Raw genomic sequence first — 20,956 nt, forward strand, 5'->3', positions numbered from 1 at the left:
GTGGTTGAGTCATCACCCTCAAAGGTATTAAAGATGTGTACATGTGGAACTTGGGAACATGGCTTAATGCTGGGCTAATGGTTAGATTCAATGATCTTAAAGGTCCTTCCCAACCTAAATAACCCTGTGATTTTATGAACAGAAAGAAGCACTGTTTTAATGAGAGGATGACAGAGCACCAGCACAAGTGGCCCACAGAGGACTGGAGTCTCCTTCCTTGGACATGTTCAAGGTCCTCTGAACACAGTCCTGGGCAGCTGGGTCAAGGTGAACCTGCTTAAGCAAGGTGGCAAGAGCAGAACATCTGCAGAGGCCCCTTCCAACCTCAATGATTGTTTTGTTTCACTTGCTGAATTACTTCATTGGTTTTGAAAGCATGGGTACTGTATAACCCTTTGGAATTAAAGGATAACTTTAATTATATATATATTATTACAATATAAGCAGTATATAATCTTAAACGTTCAAATGACACAGCCAAGAAAGCTGCTTCTTCTGGGCATGTTTGTGCAACAACTAGTAGTAGTAAATATTATTCACATACATCCCAGTGCTTTGTTTCAGGATTACCATAAAAGACCTGGGATCAGAAACAGTAAAAAATAATGCTATGATATGAAGAATTTATTACTAGTTATTATTCATTATTTATACAGTGGGTGCATATTGTTTTACACACAAACACCAGTTCACAGACAGCATGTATTTCTCTGCAGAACTTCTACAAGTTTTGTTTTCCAAAGTGAACCAGTTTGGTTATACTAAATTAGTTAGTAGGTAACAACTACATATGTCTCAACTTGTGTTGAGAACCACGTATATTCTCAACTTGACAGAGAACAACCAAAACCGGCAGAGGCAGACCAACCTTTGGGAGAATTTGAAATAGTTGGCTCCTCCAAACCAAAGCAAACGTGCATTTTGTTTCCTGAAAAGTGCCCACTTCATCCAAGAACAGAGTGTTACAGCAGCTAATCATCACTTGAACATTCAGTAATGCCTCAAATTCCAAGAGAAACCCCAATAAAATAACGTGGTTATCCTTTTACACACACTTCTTTTAAAATAAATGTGAGACTATAAATCTTCATCAGAGCTGCTTCTACAGAGTGAAACCAGAGTAAGGAAAAAGTGTGAGGAATTCTTTCCCTTACAGTGCTCTCACAGGCATTGACAAGGAACCTCCCTTCCCAAGGAAGTGAGTCCGTGTATTTCCATGCCCGCACCTTGTGGCACGGTGGGGACGGAGGGAGCCCCGCTGCTGTAACAGGACTCCTGGCGCTGCCACCCTCGCAGCAGCCCAGCCCTCACCTCCTGCACGGAGTCACAAGATCCTCATGCTCCTCTTCAAGGTCTGGGCATTTTTTCAAGAGGATTTTCAGGATTGTAGACAGGGCAGTGGTGATGCTTTAACGTCAGTCTGGAGTGTCAGCCCTGGCTGATCAGAGCTTCCCAGTATGCCCGGAGCACTTCAGCCTGTGTCCAGTGTTTGAAGGTGCAGCATTCCCAGTTCAAAGAGCCAGACTGCAGAGTTTAATGTCCTGTTTATCACTCCCAGGGACAAATTTATTTTTGTGTCTGTCAGCATCACAGACAAGTGCTGTATCAAGGAGGAACTCAAGGCCCATGGAAGTCATAGGGAGAAGTGAAGCTTTTCTCCCTTCTATTTCTTCCTTCCTTCCTTCCTTCCTTCCTTCCTTCCTTCCTTCCTTCCTTCCTTCCTTCCTTCCTTCCTTCCTTCCTTCCTTCCTTCCTTCCTTCCTTCCTTCCTTCCTTCCTTCCTTCCTTCCTTCCTTCCTTCCTTCCTTCCTTTTTATTCGTTTGGTTCATTTGTTTTTCAAGCTGAGGAAACCAATGTCTTCAAGAAAATATTACATCTGTCATACATATAATGCATTTTCCTTCTGCTATGTCTTAAAAACTGTGTTTTTTAAAAATTACCATTGTTTTCCTGTTATAATAAAAATTATGGTATGCAGACATTGCACCCAAACAGTAGAGCAGCCCTCTAAAACTGTTTACATCAGACTCAATCAAGCCATCCCTTCCATCAATGATTTCTCTGACATTACCCTCTTCATGCAATGCCAAAATCAGAAATTATCTTGCTGAGAAAGTATCAGCTTTCTTGAAAATAATTTCCAGGCCCTACCTATTAAGCACTGACAGCGAAATAATAGGAAACCACCAAGTGATTCCCTGTAAAATTCTTTCTGTGGCTGTGTTTGATGCTGACAATAGCATTACGTTCCTAAATTACAGCAACCAACCTCAGGATTATATGCACCTATGACTCAAAGAACCTGCCATTCTTTAGAAGTGCTGCTCCTTGGAAATAAACCCTCTAGTAACCCACATCAAATCACAGGCAAGGCAGCTCCCAGGCCTTTTTATCTTGACAGGAGGCTGGGACAAATTTTATAATGAAACACCCATGACTCCTGAATGACAGAAATATATATTTTGCTTTATTTTCAAAGGATAATCTGCAACTAATAGATGTGAAAATGATGTAATGCTGAGAAAGAAATAAGAAAATAAAAATAACTCTAAATAATTTCAAAGAATCAAGGACTTCAATCCTGGCCAACACAAATTTTATTTAGGTTTTAAGATGGATATTTATTCCTTTTGGAAGTCAAGACTTTTTCTTTAAAGTGCCAAAGCCCAGAAATACTCCTTTTTCTTTATCCAAAGCTGTCATGTTTATGACCTTGTAAGTATTTGGCGGTGTCAATTAGTGCTTCAAAAATGCTGCCTTTCATCTTCAAATGGAACTGGGCCTAGAAACTGGCCAGACCTCTTAGCTCTTTCAACAGATGATTAACACACTGCAAGTAAAAAAATCCAAGCAGCTTTTTATGACTTTACAGATTAATGAGCATGCCAGGGTTTTCTAACCTATTTTGGTCCAATAAAGTATCTACAAAAGTTGACAAATTAAACCCACATTTTGTATGTTCCAATTTCTACACTATTAAAAATGTACAGATGCATCTGAGAAAAAATGTTGAGATTAGATGGTAGGAGGAAGTGGCAGATCATCAGCACAGTCTAAGCCCTAGGGCCACAGATCATTAGCAATAACCTTTTAGAGAGGAGACTGGAAAACACCTAAGACATCTCCACTTCCTCCAAAGGAAAGAATCTGTTCCTCTGCTTCAGTACCTTCATCACATCAGTTCTGGAACCCATCACCAATCTCCCTTTGCTCTCTTTTGCCCTGGTGGTATGAATATACCCCAGGAGTTACAGATTTTTGTAGTAGCACAATGCGATTTCTTCAGCAGAAGTTGTTTTTCAGTTCAATTCACAGACATTTTTTGTTAATTTGTGTTTAGACTAAAGGAAAATGTGTCCTGAGAGTCAATGACCAAATCTGTCTCCTCCTTTCATTCCTTGTTCAAGCTGTTAATTCTTCAAATGCAGCTCTTAAAAGTAACTCTCTGATTTGAGGATACAAATATGATTCTATAATGTTTTGGGTTTTGTCTGTGCACGCTGCTGGTTTCACCCTAGCTGGGCTGGTGTGATGGCACGTCATGGTCAACATAATTCACTCTGTCTCTCCTTGCTTGCATACTCACAAAAGCCTCAGCCTGGCAGCTGCAATCCAGTTAAATTGTGTGTCAGCCCAAAATGTAAATTTTACAAAGCTTAGTGAATTTTCAAGCCTAAAGAACCAAGAGAATGTGATTTGGGTGCCAGGGAAAACCTGTCCTTTTGTTCTGTTACAAACCATCAATGTTATGTACTCCGTATTTCTCTGATTTCCTAAGCATTCGTGTCATAGTCTGCCATAATCAGAACTTCATGTGCATCAGAAGGCTCTGCTTAGTTGGGAACAGACTTGCATCTCATTTACCAATGAAACTAGACATGACTCTATTTTAAAAATGTATCCAGAGGTAAAAATGTGTTTCTGGAAATAAAAAAATCACTGTTACAATTTGACATACAGCAACTGAAGCCTTGTGTACCATCACAGTAATTTTCCAAAAGAATCTGAGGATCTTTAACACAGCTTTTGCCACTGGACTGCACTTGGGCTGGACTACTATGTAAAGTCCTCACTGAAAAAAATCACCAGGCTGTTATCTGAAATGGTGACAAAAATATGCCAGCTCTCAGTTACAAACCCTAGGGGAGTAGAAGAACAGCTTTCACTGAGAAGCTGGAAGAGCATACCCCATCTATTTCATCACCGCATATTTTGACTGTTTTCTAGCAACTGTTGTATTCCAATATTTATAATCTCTCTCTTTATGCAAGCATCTTATGTTTTATAATAAAAAGAGTACATAAATTTCAGTTACCGTAGCAGAGCAAATTGTTGTATGTAATTAGTCATGTACAACATAAGGCGTAACTTGAAAAACAATTCATGTTTATTCTTCCTCTGCTTAATCAATATTTTAAATATTTGTGGAAGCCGTACACCAACTTCACAAATCACCACCTCCTAAGCGAGAGAAAGAGAACAGACAACACAAATCCTGCAACCTACTGCAAATCATCAGCATCTGACAGGCTGCTGTTCTGGGAGCTACATTTTTTTGGCCCATGAAGGACGTAAGAATAACATTTTACTTCTGTGCTGTTTCCTTTTATTCCTTCTTATGGTGCATTCCTCAGCCACACTGACTTGTTTTTTTTCTCTAACATAAGAATTTTCTTCTCTTCCCACTTGTTTTTTAATGCTACTTAATTGCAGTGATGTACAAAGTCAGCAGTGGCTACTTCTTTGTCTGCTATCCTTGCCTGACTTTCCAGAGAGGTTAACAAATGTTTGATCATCACTGTCTTCCTCCCACACCATAACCTGTGGCTAACCACAGTGGGATATACTCTGGTAGCAAAAACACACAAGTCTTAAATGCTAAAGGAGTACTGTGAGAACAGGAGGCCACAATCACGCCTCAGTTACACTATTTAAAGACTTAAAACTGCACAGCTATCCCTGAGCTCAACTAGAGAAAATTTTACCAAAACTGAAGACTGGTGTTTTTGTAAAATTTGTCATAGGTTTAACCTTGAGAATAACAAATCATTAAGTGTTGGGGGGCTGAAGAATCCATTTATGTTCCAAGCAAAAGGTTTTTAAAATTAAGGTTGGAAAAAAAATTAGATCTCACCTGGTGGTGCACAGATTCTGTTGATGTATCAATCTTTTCAGGCATTTAAAAATAATATAGAGATGATAAAAGTAAATGTTCTATAACCAAAAAATCTCTTGGTAATAAAATTTCAAATTACAGCCCATGACGACACTTCTAAATTGAAGCTGTGATACAGGAGCTTTGATGGAGAAAATTGTACAAGTAGCTTGCAAAGTAATTCGGAAAAGCAACAAAGAATGAAGGTGCTGTGGAGATGAACAGAAAACATAGCTGGAATGGTGTGCAGCATCCTTAAATGAATTTCTGTTTTGTTGCCAGTATCTTAAGCAGCGCTGTAGTCTTATAAGGATTTCTTGGATAACTTCCTTTTACCAATAAATAACCTCACTACAGAAAAGAAAACCAAAACCTCACCATGTACAGAACCTGCCCTGAACTCAATCATCATACACATGTCTGACACATTGATCCAAACACAGAGATTATTGCCAAGACTTCCACTTTCCTATGGACTGCTAGTAGAGGGGTTGAGGAAATATCTCCAGCAGAGGACTCATCCCTCTGAACTGTGCAGCCTTTGGGTGCCAGTCTGTAGCCCAGCCCTTTGGGTAGAGAATCAGGGTAGAAAAAACAAATTTAATAAAAGAGTTGAAACTTTGCTCACAGTGGCACTGAATGAGCAGAAAACCCAAAAATCACTACCTCTGAGTGCCTCACTTTCCCTGTCAATATACTGGGTGTGCAGCATCAAACTATTTCTTACAGGTTGTTGAAGTTTTAAAGTTTTTATGGTATTTTCTGGCAGCCTCCAATGAAACGGGTTACAGCAGTGCAAAGCTTCATTTTGTTCAGCAAAAACGCTCATGCTTTTCTGTTTAAATAACTCAGACCAAACATCCATAACCACTTAAAGGTGGCAGATCCACTAAGTGTGATTTGTACCAATGCATCTGTGGCAAGAAGGTTACAGGTATGTTTTGAGAATAAATTTCAAAGGTCTGCAAAACATAATTAGTTCTGAAGTTCTCCTACACATTAATAATTAGTAATAAAAACCTTCCAAAGTCCTCTACAGATAGTAAAAAGCTCTTCCAGAAGCATGAAAACATAGACTAAACCCAACCCCCTCTCAGCTAGTCTTCCCCCAAGCATAGTTGCATTTTTTTCTCTCCTTTCCAATGCTTTTTCTATTCATATCATGTAAGTCTGGCAAAGTCTTTAATCTTACATACAATAACATAATTTTAAAGACCATGGTTCAGCCAGATTAGGTAGACTAGTGGTCCTTAAAACTATTTATCTATAAATTCCCTGAACAATTCCATCATGCTGCAAGTTATACAGTCCAGTTACATGTCAGACAGAAAAGAAGTTTTTCCCCCATTTTGAATTTGTCACTTTAGGATTTAGTTAACCTTGAGCTGAAGGATGGGAGTATGACCAATATCAGACAATACAGGTACTCAGAAGACAGATCTTGTCAAACAGACTTCACTTCATTCTTTGACAAAACTATGGCTGTTTGGTAACTCATAACTGAGGACGATGGCAAGTATATATGCATTTTTAATAACTACTGATTTAGCACTTTGGCAAAAAAGTCTGCAGCAATTATTAGCTATACAGACATGGAAACAGAGGGAGGGAGCAGTCTTATCCCCATGCAAGGGAATGGTGAGTCTGCTGCTGAAAGCATGCATATGGTATCTAAGTTTTAGCACCCATATTTTCAAAGGAAATAAAGATGGGACGGGGATGCAAAAGATGCAGGGTTATTTGGAGGCTACCAAAACTGGTCAATAGCAGGAAATGAGAGGAACCAAGGACCAAAGGACTGAGAACAGACTAGATGATTTACAAAAAAAATGAAGCAAACTTTTAACTGGGAGGATAACGAACAAGAAGGAACCCAGTCTGAAGGGCTACAGACGGTAGCTCTCTGTAGTTTGAGATCACCAAACCAGCTCTGGAAGATATGCTGACTGGATGGGAGAAAGAGTCCCTTCTGACCTCAGCCTGGGGCAGCACTGGTGGATGTACTTATCTCCTTGGACACTAAGACAAGGAGAGCCAGGCTCTCAATCTTCTTGCTTCCTGACGCCTCATCTCTTGTGTGGGGCACACACCTGGCACTGAGTTTAATGACCTGCCATAATGCTGGGGGAGGTTCAGCCTACGGAAGGGCAGCTCAGCAATCAAATATCTCACTCCCAAAACAGAACTAACAAATCCAGCTGTTAGATGTTACCTATCCCCCACATGGTATCCCCTTAAACATGCTGACACAAATGGCTGTAAAAGGTAGGCAGCCGTGATCTCAAGGCAACTTAGCACATGCTTGGTTTGTTTTTAAAATATTAAAGTATTATATTTTTATGTTTTTATTTTTAAAATAAAATGAGTAACCATATTGTTTTTCTAAAACTTGTGATCTCTTCAATATATGGATGAATTTTTTTATGCCTAGCCATTAGCTAGATTCTACCAGGGAAAAGCCTTGGCTGGTTACACTGCTGACCACAAGTGTAAGTCTGCTGTGTGTGAGGGGGAGAGAGAGAGAGAGAGAGAGAGGCAGGCAAGGTAAACAGGAGTGTGTATGAGCACCTGATGTTTTTTATGACACCATTTCACATTATTAGTTAGAAGCTTGCTAAGCACCATACACTCACATCTCTGTTTACCCGACCTACCTACCTCTATCACCTCTTCACAGTTTTTTCCTCTTTAATATATGCAAGTTTGAATTTTTAGTTAGAGCTGCTTAGTTGATTCACAGCAGAAGAAGCTGGGGCAAAAACTCTATGCATTTTTACACACTTATTTTATGGGAGATTACACAGCAGATTAACAGTTCTCAGAATAAAAAGTGTCTCCTGTTACCTCCATTCTTGTCTATTTATTGCTTTTGATCTATTCATGCCAAAACATTCATACTAATGAAAGTCATCAGAAAATTGTCTAATAAGGTAATTTAGAAGACAGTTCACATCTAGCATATGATCAAAAGGCACTTAACTTGCTGTTCCTGCCTCCTCTTCCCCAATAAACACATGGTTTACTAGCACTGATAAGCTTCAAAATGGTTTTGAACATCTGGGAAAAGGGCTGATCAGATCCAGACAATTGTTGGACTCTAAGCAGACCCAGGAACAAAGGTCATGATAAATGAAACCACTGCTTTGGCTCCAAAATTGCTTCAATCATCTCCAGACAAAGCATGATTGAAATGCATCTATCACTGGATAGCATCTGGAGGACACTAAAAATGTTTTGATCAGAATCTGAGTAGCTTCTTCCAAATGATAATAATTTTAAGATGCCATGGCAAATTTTTACAACCACACTTTAGGCTAATGTTTCCTTCTGTAGCATTGACCTTGTTTTTCTACAGTGTGAAAAAAATCAATATAATAATGGTACTGTAGCAAAATTTCAGCTTGCTCTTGGCCTACTTTAAATAAAATAACTTCATTGTCTCCTTTCCCTCTGTCTACATCTGTTGCATTTGGCACTTTCAGTTATTAAAATGAAACCAACTTGAAAGAAAATGTTAAATATCATAAAAAGAAACCCAGCAGTGCTTCTGTCTCACTTTGCCAGCGCTGTGGTCACCTTTACCATTTGCCAGGTTGTTCTGTTCCCAGCTGTTCTACCTGAATCTGTATGCAAAAAGAAACCCCAACTTTCTCCAAGAATATCAAATGTTCCTTGCTGTTCTACAAGACCTATTTTTTTAAAGGAAAACTCACCCTCTTCCCTCCAATAATATACTGGAACAAAAAAGCCCAATAGTTTACTAGTGACTTCTATTCTTTGGTCCTTAATATTGCCTCACTCTTTAGTGTGCATTTCTGCACAAATGAGTGAAGCTGGTTGTAGGAGTTCCACAGTTTCACTCCAACGTGCACTAAGAATGAGGCTTTGAGAACCTTACAGGAAACTATCAACTAAAGAGAAAGAAAAACACCATTCAGCCAAAATTATGACCTTTAGTCACTTTCCACTGCCTCTAGATGAGAACCACATCCAGTTGCTGTCAACCACAGCTCTGCCTTGGTCAACAGACAAAAAGAGCACTCCCAAAAGAAAAATGGGAGCAGTAAGTTCCAGGGAAAGCGACAGAAAGCCCAAAGGTAGGCAGTGGTGAAAGGAGGGAAACATTTGCTCTGCCTAGGCCTCTCAGAAGCATGGAGACATGCAATCTTGGAGCAAGAAAGACCTTTAATTCTTTTCTGTGTTGCATATGCCCAACACAGGAAAAAATTAAAAATACACAGACTGCCCATATAAATTCATTTTCCTACTCTTGGCTATGCCATGAATGCAAAGGGACAGAGGACGCTCCATCTCTAACACCCTTTCAACATATCAACCACGTTAAAAAAAAAAAAAATTAAATTAAAAAAAAATAATAAAAAGGAAAAGAAAATCTGAATTCTTACTTTGGTGCTGGAAGCTGGGGAGGAGTTGGCCACCAGGCTGGTGATGACCTCGCTGCTGCCGGTGGTGCAGGCGGCGGTGGCCGGGGCGGGGAGGCGCGAGGGGACGATGGGCAGGGGCAGCAGCCCGGGCCGGGAGCTGCTGGTGGTGCTGGCGGCGCTGCTGCAGCTGGTGCTGCCCACATGGTTCCCGTTGGAGCTCCAGTCCCGGCGCTCCCAGCCCGCCCGGTAATCTCTTTCGAAGCGGCTGTGGTGCCGTGACATGGCGGCGGAGGGCAGCGGCGGCTCAGGGGGAACGCGGGAGCCCGCCTGGAAGAACAACGACGCAGAGTTAGGGATTTAGGGATGGGGGCCCAGCACACAGACTGCCACCCCAGCCTTAGCAGAACACTGTTTCTCCTCTTTTCCCAGCTGAACATCAAGAGGAAGAGCAGTCATAGTGAATATTAATCTAGAACACAAATGAGACAGTTTAGACAAGTACAAGGACACAGTGCAGAGCCCAGTCCCACAGACCTGAAGAAACACCATCTGCCCAAACTCTTCATCAAAATAACGAGCAAAAGCACACAAATTGTGAAAAGCCAAGTCAGGAGAAAGTCGTAATTCAATGTTCTGACAACAGGAAAACATTCCCAACAGCTCCATCTTTCCGTTTTCTCAGTAGCCTTCAGATCTTTTCTGTAGCCTCTTTCCTGTACCTGACACATGACCAAATATTGCTGCTAAAGATCAAAGAGAAAAAAAAACCTACCTGCTAAATCTACTCATTATTTCTCTGTTTTCAAAGCCAAATACTGCTTCACACATTCCCCTTTTTGCTAGACCTCCTCACTGGAAGCTCTTACAACAATATTTTACTCTGTGACACCTCCCCACAGTGAGGATGCTCTATAGGGCAGGTGAAAATGTTCTGTCTCCTCCTGTGCTTCTGGCTAGACTTAAAACACTTAATGCACATAGGTGATCTATGACCAAGTTGTTCTGTGATCACCCTGTCCTTATCACCCCTCAGTCTCAGTTATCTACAGATTGTATCTGACAGGTGAGGGATGTCTTAACACAAGGCTCTGAGTCAAGACTCCCAGCATCTAATCTTAGTTCTGATAATTATATGTTACATAGCCTAGAGCAGTTACTGAAGTCTTCCTGGCAAGGTCTCCTTATGTGCAGAATGATGGCAATAATCCTATTTTCCCAGCAGAGTTCTGAGTAAGTGAAAGTTTACAGTATTTGCAATAGAAGAAACAATATGAATAAATTCTAAATGTGTTTATTTCCATAAATAAATAATGAGTATGTGGGTCACTGCAGCACCTGATTTATTTTATTTGCATCATACAATCTGCTAAGTTCTTTGTAATAATGACATCAGGTCAGAGGAAGGAATGTTGTTTCACAAATTCTTAGATACAAAATTGGATGGTATGAGTATCTGTTTATAAAGATTGTGGAGGGAGCCAGAATTAAAGTCACTCAGAAACTTGAAGATAAGAAACTTCTTAATAGAGATAAAAAATTTAGAAGTGTTATAAAACTCTGTGCCTATCAACAATGTCAGTTATTCACCTAGTAGAAATTAAAAAGGCAAACAAAACTAATCACTATGTCTAAATGATGAAAGGTTCACCTGGTTCACTAGAGGGCTACTAGCTGAGACAAAGAATGTCTTCCTCAGCTAAAAATTAAATAATATATTTGTATATTACAAAACCCTGCCGAATTCCCTCCTAAAATCATTATATTCAACAATTTGGTTTTTGCCAAATCAAATCTCCCAGTAAGCTGCATTTTTGATGGTTACATTTTCCCTCTCCAGGAATGAGCACCTCCAGCAAAAGCCTACACTGGGGACCACAACATAGTGTTGTTGGTATTGACCACAAAATTAACATTCTTCTTAACCCAACTTTTTTTTTCTAGTAGAATGTGATGCAATGTTTGACTTGATTTGAGGGCTGATGGTTCTAGCATGTGCTTAGATTCGTCTGTCTTTAATTTTTGTGGCCATCTGATACTTTCTGTATTTTCCAGAGGACCATGTGAGCTCAGCTGTACAATGACCACAGAAAAACCCAGAGACACCAGTGCTGTGAAAGCTGCTGTAGTGAAAACAGAACCTTTTCTTTTAGTAGAGGTTAAGAAAGCAAGCTTTTTCTCTAGTGAAAACTATCTCAGAATAAATTCAGTACCTAAACAAGTATCTTTAAAGGTTAGAAATTCCACAGGTATAACCTCGCTTTCATTTGTTCTGCAACCATTTTGCTAAGTCAGGCAAAAAAGGAGACTACAAACTTCAAGCTGCAATTTCAAAATACCCTTTATTATTCCTTGCCTTTGAAAAAGTTTCTTTTTAATCCAAACAGCCTCCACTGCCGTATGAAGCTATCTTTTGTGACTGTTTGGATGGTGGCTGTCAACTGAATGCCCTTCTCCTCCGGAGCCCGAGGAACTCCATTAGCTGTATTAGTGCACTCCTTGACAAGGCAACCAGGGAGAGCCAAATCACATCTCCCCACCCACCCACACTCCTGAGCACTTCTGACATTTATTTCAGCGGAGAGCAGCGGCACACATGCACACAAGTCAACAGCAAGCAGTTTTTGCCACACGATGCCAGGCACCCTGCCCCCAGCAATCCTTCTATCAGATGAGACTGGCAGGCAAGTATGACAATAACAAGCAGGAAAAAAGCCTGTGACTAAGCCACGCATTAAGAAGTTTACTTAAAACCCAACACCCTCTTCATGAGCACATTCACTTCTCAGTCCAGCTACTGTATTTCAAACTTCCAATGACAATCGGTCTTTTTTGTTTTGTTTTGTTTCCTTTTTTTTCCTTTTTTTTTTCTTTTTTTTTTTTTTTCCTCCCCAGTACATTGCATTAAATATACGCTACTTGTTTCAACATGTCAGTTTTGGCTGGGTACAAAGTTACTTGACAGCAACGAGATGTGCAAAAAAACCGGAGGGGACAACAATCTAATAAATGAGTATTCAACTGCTAGTGCTCGCTATTTAAAATTAGAAAGAATAGAAAATGTTTTCATAAATAGCTGCTGGATGAGGTAAGAAATGGGTTGTGAACAGACCAGCTAATTTTTAAGTGTATTTTTAGATCCAGAGTTTATGCTTTGTCTAGACTATTGATGTTGAGGATCACAATCAAAATAATAATGCTTTAAACTTATTCTGTACTCTATCTTCTCCAGCAGTGTGTCTCGAGTCAAGTGTAATCATCACATTCCTCTGCACAGAACTAGACACAGGGCAGCATAAACCATCTTGAGAAACAGCAGCGATGGAGGCCAGTGGAAATCTCACTCAAACAGCAGGGAGGGCAGCAGTCACTGCAGTCAGAGATCACAGAAGCCTAAAGGTTGAGAAAAATCTCCAAGATCATCAAGTCCAGCCACAACCCTAACCCTATCACTACCAGTTCCACAATATCTGATTTTAAGCTACAATTTTCTAAACATGTTCTTTGAGATTTTTTTTTTCCTCTAGAAATAGACAAAACAAAAGAGAACAAAAAAAACCCTTTTTGTTGCAGAGAGAGAGAGGAGAAATAACAATGCCTAATACATAGAAATATCAACATCAGTAGCTGCAATTAATTCATTACCTTTTTAAGGTAAGTTTTCCTCAACATTCATGTGCAGATATTTTCTCTTACCTAGTTTTAGATCCCTCTAAGCAGCACTGGGGAAGAGAAAGAAGATTTTTACCTTGTTTTTTAGACCCATGCCAGCTAATTACAGATCTGTCAACCACAGCTGTGGGGTTGATTTTTCAGCTAGCATGACACTCCACACTGTCACATGTAGGAGCCAATACTAGGGCAGAAAAGCTTTGGGCTATCTCAGATATGTCTACCATGCATCAGAGCCATAAATCCATGATGGAGACACGCCAGCAAGAAAAAGAACTTATGATTTGTGCATCTCAGATTCGTAGTCCATGAGGAGGAATATTGTACCCTGTTACTGCTGAAAATCCCTCTGTACAACCAATTCAGCTGACACTGTCTGGAGAAGGTGGTGAAGTCAGTGAGACACTTCCCTCACCTTCTACTCAAGATCTAATCACTGGAGTAGCCAGGTGTCTTTAATCTCTACTAGAAAGGAAACGTGTCCGTTTGTCACATAGAATCAAAGGATTTTATTTTGCAGCCAAAAGGAACAAAAACTCTCTTAGAGGAGAAAAAATCCCTCACCCTGCTAAAGAGAGAGAAAAAAAGAGGGAGAAGCCCATAGCAGTTACTGGATGAACTTATAAACTCAAAGCAAAAAAAGGAGATCAAATTGGTATTAAGGGAGGGTTGTGGAAAGGGCTCAATAAGAGAGATCAAGCAGCCAGAGGTAAATACAAATTCTGTGACAAATATAAAATGAGATTCAATAATATGTCAAGGTAAGAAGTCCCTAAGACTGCATCACTTTGCATGTGCTGCAAAAAGAATGACAGAATACAGCCCACTTTGTTTCAGACAGGTTATGCAGGAGCCAGGATGAGGATTATAGATGCACCTGACCCCTTCCCCCATCATTTACTTTCAGAGAAAGATGGGTTTGGGAGGGTAGACTAGGAGAGGGTAACAGACTGATGGAATAATACCAAACACCTTCTCAGAAATGCAACAAGGCCAAAACATGCAATGCAGGTGAGAGAGAACATAAGAATCTATCCCTCTCAAGGCAAAGTAAATCCCTGCTAGAAAACATGACTTTTTCTACAACCAGGAATTTTAGACATATCTCATACTAATAGCTTGCTCACCAATAATATCTGAGAAAGTTTTTCGGTGAAATGTGAGTATCTTCAGGACTCAAATGTAGGGTACTTACACAGAGGACAACATCCAGCCTCCAAATTTACCCCAAACACTTTGGCCACTTGGAAATCCTCCAACCTTAATAGCACATACCACCTTCCTCCTGGTACTCATTTTTCACCACATCTCTTATGCAAGCTCGTTTGCTCCTTGTTCCCCCATCTTACACACACACACACACACACACACACACACACACACACACACACACACACACACAGGAAAGGAAAAGGCCAGCAGCTTGTGAGATAGCAGCGTGTTGTCCTCAGGGCTGTTACCAGGTTCAAACAGATCATTGCTACAGATTTATTAAACTCAAGTGGTTAACATTTCATTTTATGCTCGATACATTTAAACACAGCCCTTCTTCCCCCAAGCCCAAAACACTCACTATTCTGCAGAAAAAATGCTTCCTATTCATGTTCCTCTAAATGACAGTCCGGGCTCGAGCCTTGGAGCAGCTTTTTCCCTGCTTTCCACGCTTATCTAGTCAAGGTCTCCTTAAAGTGCCTGTCCCCACAGATATAAATATAAGGAAAAACAGGCTTTCAGCCAGTCTGAAGCTGGAGAATCAGATTTCTTAGACTATTAGTCAACTTCATTAAGTGACTTCAAAAATAAAGGTCAAGCTTTTAATTTAAATTTTTCCTGGGTAAGCATTTGTTTCTAAATTTACCTTTTAAATAATAACATTACAGAAACATGATAGGCGAGAGACGTTGGGAGACAGTGATGGAAGTAGATACATGCTCATTAGGGAAATGGCAGAAAAGGAGAAAGAAAGAACCTGAAGCTTTAAAATACGCAGCTAAATAATCTTACATGTTTTCAGACAGGATAAATGGAAGTACAGGTAAAATAGCCCATCAGAGAGCTTTAAAAGCAGTTAAGTGCATGTAATGCCTAAGTATTTTATGAGATCCACACACACACCAGGAAGAAAAAAAAAAACAAAAAAAAAACACCTAACGAAAAAGAAGAGGGAGAGAGATTTGCTGGGATCAGATCCAGCATGAAGAACTGTAACTGATAAAAAGGAAGATGTCTAAGTACCTAAGCTTGAATGATTTCACATATATGCTGCAGGGGAAATGTTACAACATGCAGTTTTATCAGAGCCTACCGACACAACAACCTCTCCCCAGGCACAGGTCTGAAGACAGAATTTATGCACATGGCACCAAAATGACATTGAAATATATCAGTATAACAATAAATTCTGGATATAACTCAATTGTCAGGTCACATATGTACACATTTTCAAGAAAGTCAAAATAAAACAAGGTACTAGCAGTCCTGGCAGCTTCAGGAGTAACTCTTCAGCAACATGCCAAGCAAAATGTTTCATTTGAGCTCAACATTTTTTATAACCTACAAAGACTTTCTTAGACACATATAGAATCATTGTTACAAGTCTACACCTATCTGACTAATCCACTTTCACAATTTTTACTTAGCTGCTTTTTTTTTCTGTTTGGGTGACTTCAGTGAAAGAACTCTGTGAGACAAGAGCAGAAAGAATGCAATCAAGAGATTCTGTAAAGCTGAACTACAAGCAGCTGTGTAGAAAGATAAGATCCAGAAATATTTGAGAGGCAAGGAAACAACTTTATTATCAAGCAAGGTCTACTTTTGTAAACCCCTGATTTAGTCTTGTAAACAGTTGTAAAGCTCTTGTAAAATCCAAGACAAGGCAGAGAGACTTCAGCTGCTTTGCTACAATCAGATCTTAAAGAGAAAGGAAAAAGAAAAAAAAAAGAAAAAGAAAAAAAACCCAAATCCTAACTCTGTAAGTGATAAAGGAGCAGTAGATTAAAGAGATTATATAGGATTTCATTTTCCAAATATATGCTGGAGGAGGTGATGCTTTGGGACATATTAAAAAAAACCTGAGCATGAACACAATGGCATCTTCTCAGCAGAAAGCTCACTGTGCAAGAAGCAAAAATTAGATTTTTGCTTTGCTATCTCAAAATATTGTAGAAAACATTGTGCACTTTTTATTTCTGACTACTTCAGATGCATATAGAAATTTTCTCCCTAGGTAAGTAAAAAGATAAATTAGACTATCCAAATAAAAAAGGAAATCCCACTCACGATGTGAGTGAAACCATAACTTGGAGTTTCTTTCCTTCACAGTTGACAGAATATAACCTTCCTAAATGAGGGGTTACTGAAAAATCTCTAAATCTCAAAGTGTATGGTTTATTACTAAGCTTCTAGGAAATTTATCTTCACTGCGATCATTTCCTATCTATGGTAATTTGCTTTTCAGATACTAATTTTTTTACAATCTGAGCAGACTGGGTAACACATCCTTCAATTCATGGATCATGAGCACTGGCAGGGTGAGAAAAGTTCATGAAGATTCGGGGCTGTCCCAATGCTCACACTGCTGGAAAAGCAGGTGAAGACAAGTCCCATCTTGAATCCTGTTGCTTGCCAAACCTCGATACACACAAACTAATGAAGTTTAGACTCCTGCAGAAGGAGGATCCTCCTTCTGCAGATGCTCCAGATCATAAAAGTTTATTGGACTGTTCTAAAAGGCTTCCATCCGCATCCTCAGAAATACTTATCACCATAAATTGATAGAAAATATGTCAAAATATACTGGTTTGGGATATGTATTGGAATAAAATTCCTAACTCCAGGAGAAAACTACTAAATCTATTTCTCTTCAAGCATCTGTTGGAAAGATCTCACAGTTGATATGTTTCTCCCCCATGGCTCTGTTGCAAACCACACCCACAACTCAGCAGAAATTCAACCCTCACCACCCTCCAGCCCCCAAAATCAATTCTAGATGCCACCAGCTGCAGATTCTTGCTCTTTCCAAGGACCTTCTACAGCAACAAGACTGGAATTTCATACAGCAGTTTTGTAAATGAAAATCCACCAGAACTTTACACAAAAGCAAAATACCTTCCTCAGATATCTCTGCAGGGTCCAGGGTAGCTGGCAGTGCCTAGGACCCAGCCTTGTTAAAAATGGAGAGAGAGAAAAACGATGTCCCTCTGTAACACTCCTGCTTGCAAAACACTGCCCGAAACATTGTCTTCCCTAATTAAATTATCTCATTAGCACGAAAAGCAAACAAAAGGAAACCAAATGCCAAGAGCTGCCGTGTTAAAGGGCAGCTTGTGCAGGGTTTGTGCAGGAAGACTTGCACGGCAGAGCTGGTGGCCAACACCTTGGCACAGGGGCTGGCAGGAAGACAACTGGTGGCCAGGGTCCAGGGGTGCCTGCCGGGGACAGGTGGGGAGGGGAGACAGGGACACGACTGGATTTCTTCTGGGGAAATGGGCCATCTTCTCAAAATGTGTGGAGTGGCTGCCAGGACCTGACATACCTAATCTTGCCTAAGACTTCATAGTCAATAAAGCCGAAATGTAGAATAAGCTACTGTCAGTGTTGCCAAATGTCACGAAATAAATCTCACAAAATTTAATTAGCAGGATTTTGGCTCTTTTGGGGATGGTTTCTTAGGTGGGTGAGGCGTGGTGGGGGGAGAAGGGGACTAGGTCTTCAAATTACATTTTGGACAAGGCAGAAGACATTTCCTTTTATTTACTGCTGTTCTCAGTTTTCCAGACCCTAAAGGAAGACTGATTGATCAGTCAAAACTATTACAGGAGAAAGCTCTCTGCCAAGGTAAGGGTTAAATGCAGTATATTTTACAGCATAAGATCTCCGGATCACTTGCAGTGCTGCAATAAGTGCTGTAATAAAAAAAACATACTTCAAATTTCCCTCTTAGAGGATATTTTTGAGTCATCTCACCCCATCACTGTTCACATTTAAAAAGCTTCAGCCAGCACCAGGTGAAGTAATAAATTTTTTCTTCCAGAACTGATGTCCTCTGACCACACAGAATTTTCTGACACACATTTTGTTAAAAGGAGACATGTATCACTCCCCCAAATCAAGAGCACATGTACACTTACAGCACAAAACCGACTCTAACCATCTGGTATATAAAAAGAGCTTATTCCATGAAAATTGCCTCAGGGAAAAAAAAAAAAGAAACATTAAATCATAGAATCAGAGTAATTCAGGTTGCAAAAGACCTTCAAGATCACCAAGTCCAACCATTAAACAGTGCCAAGTCCACCCCTAAACCTAAGTGCCACATCTACATGCCTTTTAAATTTACTGAACATGAGACTAGCATAGTCCATAGCAACAGGCATCCAAAGACCTTCAAAGCTTTAGCATGATTTGTGGCACTGAAGGATGAAGGTGCAGCTATCCCAATCCTCCAGTAAGTGAATTTCCAGAGAATACACAACATCTCTGACCCCTGGGGAATAACTACAGTTTTTCCAGTTTCTGGTGCCCTAAATGTGTGACTGCCACTAGCCTCCATTCACAAAGCCTCACAAGCTTGCTCTTCACTTAAGGAGACACCTGCATTCTTGCTGTTATAGAGATCCCAGAGAGTCTGGAGGAGTTTCTCTGCATATTTCTGTGCTTCATTTTTTTTGCTTCATGGCACTTTTTGTTTCATGGCACCATTGGTACCAGTCCATCAGTACCTGAGACCCCTTAATCTGGCTGGAAATACTGGGCAGACACCTGGGGCTTTCAGATTAAAACATTCCCTTCTCAGTGCATGTCACTGGAGTTGGCCAGAGCCCATGTTATCTGCCCATCTGCAGTCACAGCTCATCACCTCTCATGGCCTAACCATGTTTCATAAAATGGATTGACTTTATTTTCAGCTGGTTCAATAGAGTAAGTATCATTTACATCCACTTGCTATTTATGTTTTGTTTTGAAAGGTGATGCGTCAAGAACCAGAGGGACAGTGCCACCATGCTAATGAATTAATACCACTGCCAGTATTAAAGTTAACTGCCTCTCTGCTTGCTCCTCTGCCTCTTAGAAGCTATTCCTGTTACCATTTCTTCCACCACCCTTTCTTGCATCTCATTTAAATTTGGCCCAAGTGACTCATGTTTTATCTTTTCAGCTGTTGGATGAAGGCTGTTTGCTGAATGCAGGAAATCAGCAGCCCACCTTTTCCAAGCCAGAGGTCTGCAGCTTTTAATTAGCTGCTTTAGAAGTAACAGGATCAAATAATAAACAGATCATGAACCTCTCACCATATCCCTCTCAAGATATGTCAGGTGATGTAGAACCTTTCAATACTACAGAGAAATCAAATCATTTTTGCCAAGCACCTACTTAAATATGTATTTAAGAATAGCAAGAATGTAGTTAAAAATATAAGTTGAAACCTACTAGACTTGCAAGCACTGGCCAAAATGTTTTGCATTTTATTCTGAATGTAATAATTCATTTTCATTCCACCAAAGCTGTCAAAAACTCTATATGCAGTCTTGTAGCGAGGCTGTTATATACATGCCAAATGTCTGTATAGCAAACATCTGGACTTGCTTCTGTTCCAGGATTTGCCAAACGTAAGTCTGTCTATTGTTTTTTCTTGTGACTTTTATTTTTTCCTGTCTCTGCTGTGCCTCAGGTCGTTTTTCTTAAAATGAAATAGTTAAAACAGGCAGAAAGAGCGGAGGAAGGAGAAGTAAGAAGAGCTCTAGCATCTGAGTAATCTTCCAGTGGGACTAATTTTACTAAGTATTTGTGCTACTGCTACCAGTCAATCACTACAAGTATTATTGAGACACTAAAAAAAAAAAAAAAAAAAATTAAACCACATTTAGGAAAGTATATTGGCATAGAGAAAAGGAAAAACACATATGCTGTTCTATAAACTAGAAGCTCAGTTTACTGAAATGTCCTCAATATCAATATAAAATGTATTAACATAAAAACCCAACTTGCTGTTCCCTGATTTTGCATTCATTTTACATCCGAACTTCTCCGAGGCAACAGATCAGAATGGTGCATTGCCTTCCCCTCAGGCCAAGTGTAATAAACAGGCAGGTGTAATATAAGGCTGCAGTGTCTCAGCTCTCCTCCCCAACAATTGATCTTCCAGCCCAACGGTGTAATTCTGTCTTGGTAGCTCCCTTCACATTCCTCACTCCTGATCGGTCAATTATTTCAAATCAAGCAGAATTAAAGTGTTATTTTTGTGAGGGAGGATGATATTCACCAGTGACCAACGTGAAACTAATAAACTGATTTCCCTTTACTGCCTTGGGCAAAACAGAAAAATACAGGTCTATAGGAGAAAGACAGCAGCTGTTTCATCAGTCTGTTGCCCAAATGTGTTTGCCATTTACTATCTTTAAATTGAATTTTTGCTCACAGGACAATTTTGGGAACAGAAGACAACAAAAACAAAACAACAAAAAAGGCAGTGGTGAGGATGTATGACTGTTCAAGACAGAGCTGTGCAATGCAAGCTTCCTGAGAGGAGGGGACAGCACTCTCCTGTTCGCTGAAACAGAGCATATTCCTCCTGTCAGTAGCAAATTTATCCAGTAGATGTCAACACCAGCAAAAAATATGTGTAAAGCCAACCTTAACAGCAACAGTACTCACTTCAATTTACAGTAGCACATCAGGGGACAGTTTAATATTTGAAGCAGTGCATATTTATTTGCTACCATCCCATCCTTGCATCTTCCTGAATGG

At 39.9% G+C, this 20,956-nt stretch overlaps 1 protein-coding gene across 7 annotated transcripts in view; it reads right to left on the reverse strand.

The window, feature by feature from the left end:
• The window catches only part of KLHL29 (kelch like family member 29), a 387,294-nt gene that overhangs the window by 230,923 nt on the left and 135,415 nt on the right, over window positions 1–20,956 (reverse strand). For 6 of the 7 annotated variants that reach the window (XM_077782446.2, XM_085576261.1, XM_085576262.1 and 3 more), the window contains exon 3: window positions 9,563–9,868. In XM_077782446.2, the coding sequence (XP_077638572.1) occupies window positions 9,563–9,823 (261 nt within the window). In that variant the 5' untranslated portion in view covers window positions 9,824–9,868. Of the gene's footprint in view, window positions 1–9,562; window positions 9,869–20,956 lie in introns of those variants that run through there. The other variant, XM_085576263.1, reaches the window with a different exon arrangement.

Source organism: Lonchura striata, chromosome 3 (assembly GCF_050655825.1).
Source record: "Lonchura striata isolate lonStrDom1 chromosome 3, ASM5065582v1, whole genome shotgun sequence".
NCBI classification, from domain to species: domain Eukaryota; kingdom Metazoa; phylum Chordata; class Aves; order Passeriformes; family Estrildidae; genus Lonchura; species Lonchura striata.